Source organism: Littorina saxatilis, linkage group LG8, assembly GCF_037325665.1.
Source record: "Littorina saxatilis isolate snail1 linkage group LG8, US_GU_Lsax_2.0, whole genome shotgun sequence".
Lineage (NCBI taxonomy): Eukaryota > Metazoa > Mollusca > Gastropoda > Littorinimorpha > Littorinidae > Littorina > Littorina saxatilis.
In genome coordinates this window covers 42,443,647-42,446,911 of record NC_090252.1, presented here as the reverse complement: position 1 = coordinate 42,446,911, position 3,265 = coordinate 42,443,647, and the positions used below count along the sequence as shown (strand labels likewise).

Below are 3,265 nucleotides of genomic sequence, written 5' to 3'. Positions count from 1 at the left end.
TTGTCGAAGATAGCTTGGCCAAAATTTCAATCAATTTTATTGAAAAATGAGGGTGTGACAGTGCCGCCTCAACTTTTACAAAAAGCCGGATATGACGCCATCAAAGATATTTATCGAAAAAAACAAAAACGTCTGGGGATATCATACCCAGGAGCTCTCATGAAAAAATTCATAAAGATCGGTCCAGTAGTTTACTCTGAATCGCTCTACACACACACATACACACACACACATGTGCACACACACACACACACACGCACACACACACACACACACACACACACACACACACACACACACACACACACACACACACACACACACACACACACACACACACACACACACACACACACACACACACCACGACCCTCGTCTCGATTCCCCCCTCTATGTTAAAACATTTAGTCAAAACTTGACTAAATGTAAAAACCGACCATGCTCAAACAAAATTCTGCCTCGTTTTCAGCTCTCTCAAAGGAAGACTACCAGGGCTCGGATGTGAGTGTGATGATCACTAACGAAATGTACGAAGAGTCACGTGACATATCCCTGGTGGCGACCTCGCTGACAGCGGGTGTGGCCGAGAAAGTGCTTCTGCCACCCAGGGATTCTGGGGTCGGCAGTGTTCTCGACAGTGGAGATGATGTGCCATTCCCTGGAGGTAAGTTTCACGAGATAAACGAATCGGAATATTGATTAAACCTTCACCGTTCTCCCTAGGTACTGGGCGACCCATAGCCTCACAAACGTGTTTTTATCTCAGAAACTATTAGAGTGTTTGATTAAACCTTCATCTACTCTACAAACACATTTAAGACCCTCCCATCGACCACTTTCTGAAGGATTGTCTTTGTAATCTAACAAAACGGCAGTCCGGACGGTGTACGTCGTGGGCGACCTATGTGGAATTACAGCAGTATTTTGTGATGTTTTACGTTGAATCATTTGTTTTAAAGTATAAGTAGTACACGACCCACATCATCCAGACTGTGTAGTCCAAAGTTTGATCCGGTGAAAAAAGAGTAAACGTGTATGGGATTACAATTTAGGCAGTCCGGATGGTGTGGGTCATGGGCGACCTATGTGGAACTACAGCAGTTTTGTGCGATGTTTTCATTTGAATCCTTATTTTAAAATATGGGTCGTCCACGACCCACATCATCTGGATTGTGTAGTCCAACGTGTGATACGGTGAAGGGTGAGAGTGTACTCTCTAATGAGGCTCTACAGAGTGTATCCCTATTCGGATAGCGTGGGTCGTTTACGACCCATACTTTCACGTTGAATCCTTCTTTTAAAGTAAGGGTCGTACACGACCCACATCATCTAGACTGTGTAGTCCAAAGTGTGGTCCGTTGAAGAAAGGGTAAGAGTGTAAGAATGTATGGAATTATAATTCAGGGAGGTCGAAACTGAGCTCTGCTAAATATGCAGTAAAACAAGAAACAGAAGGAGGGGTGGTGGGCTGACACACTGAGAAGTTTTAATCTACAATGTCAACATTCTAGATTTGTTCTTATGGATTCTTTTGAAAATGCACCACCTTCTCCATAATCCATTTTTTTAAATCCAGAATTTCGAAAGTGTGTAGATTTTCAGCAGCACTGGTAGTATCAAAAGTCGCAATTGAAAGGTAAAGTGTTTTTTGTTATAGTTAACATGAGTCAACGAGCGAGAATGCCGCTCCCACCCGAGGCTTTTGGGGACGACGATGATCAGGGAGCTGTTGGTGGAGCTTGGACATACAGCGGTAGGTTGGCATTATGATGAGAGAGAGAGAGAGAGAGAGAGAGAGAGAGAGAGAGAGAGAGAGAGAGAGAGAGAGAGAGAGAGAGAGAGAGAGAGAGAGAGAGAGAGAGAGAGAGAGAGAGAGTTATTTGTTATGTTGAACACATTATCACATTTTACACTGATCAAAACAGTCACTATAGTCTCGACTGTCCGCCTCAATATGAGTTGTTGTTGGACTCAGACGTCACATGGCTCAAAGAAGGAAAATCCAATGTGCAGTCGATACATAAAGACAATCTGATTCAGGTCTTAAAGGCACAGTAAGCCTCCCGTAAACCATCACAGAGCTCCCCGAGCGTCTACATACAGTACAAGCATACTTCCATTTAAACGCTCACCAAACGGGAACATCCTGGCTGCTTTCTGTCGAGCGTGAGGAATTTTCAAAGATTTTTGTTCGTGGACTTGGCCCTTTACAACAATGGCGCCTCGTTTTGGTGCTGGACGGCTGTTATGAATATCCCGGAAATCACGCCCGGACAGAAAGCCTCCCGTAAACCATCACAGATACTGTCAGGCTTTTACACACAGTACAAACACCCTTTCATTTGAACGCTCACCAAACGGGAACATCCTAGGTGCCCTACGTAAAGAGCGAGCAATTTTTAAAGAATTAATTTTGTAGATTGTCTCGAACACTTTTTGGACCCATCCTGAACTCAGGTCAAAAATGAGTTACTTCCCTTAAACTGGCGATAGCCGTGGATCGATGATTATCAGAATGTTTTGGGACCGTGGTGCTTTTTTGCGCTAGACCTAACTTTTAAAATCTAAATAATAAATTGACAGCTTGTTACACAAACATTCTTTAATCATAAAAGAATTCTTTTTTCATCAAGACAAGATCAGTGCAATTCGAAGTTGTGAAAGTTTGAAAAAAGAAAAGCCCGGAAGCAGGGTCACGCAAGGGTCGTAGCAGACGACGGTGTATGCGGCATTTTGCCGTTCCTCTCAACAGTCAAAAGCCATCGCTAGAGTTCTTGTGAACCACAGCCGTTTGTTTCGTGCATAAAAACGTGCTATTGTAGATAAGCTCACATCGAGTCGCATTCAAATGACTAACTGACGACTACATTGTGAAAAAAGGGAAACTGGATCACACGGGTTCACGATGGCTCAGGGGTAAGATAAACCACGCAAAAATAAATTCTTTGAAAATTGTTGTTAGCTCTTTACGGAGGGCACCTAGGATGTTCTCAATCGGTGAGTGTTTAAATGAAAGGGTGTTTGTACTGTGTGTAAAAGCCTGACCGTATCTGTGATGGTTTACGGGAGGCTTACTGTGCCTTTAACTTGTCAGTTAAACCAGGTCAATATATGATCAGTCATGACTACGGTGCAATACACAATCCTCGCATTTCCAATCAGCCAGTGATTATAACGAACAATGTAACACTGTGTTCACACCACGCGGACACAATGGGCATCTCCTGTTTCATAATCTGTTGAAGCATTGTTTGAAGACTGCATA

General features: G+C 43.3%; 1 protein-coding gene across 2 annotated transcripts in view; it reads left to right on the top strand.

Annotated features, from left to right (window-relative positions):
• The first annotated feature begins 234 nt into the window (after positions 1 to 234).
• LOC138973590 (uncharacterized) overlaps positions 235 to 3,265 on the top strand; it is a 171,523-nt gene continuing 168,492 nt past the window's right edge. The window contains exons 1-2 of one of the 2 annotated variants that reach the window (XM_070346302.1): positions 235 to 664; positions 1,658 to 1,753. In XM_070346302.1, coding sequence (XP_070202403.1) covers positions 439 to 664; positions 1,658 to 1,753 — 322 coding nt within the window. In that variant the 5' untranslated portion in view covers positions 235 to 438. The remainder of the gene's footprint in view (positions 665 to 1,657; positions 1,754 to 3,265) is intronic. The other variant, XM_070346301.1, reaches the window with a different exon arrangement.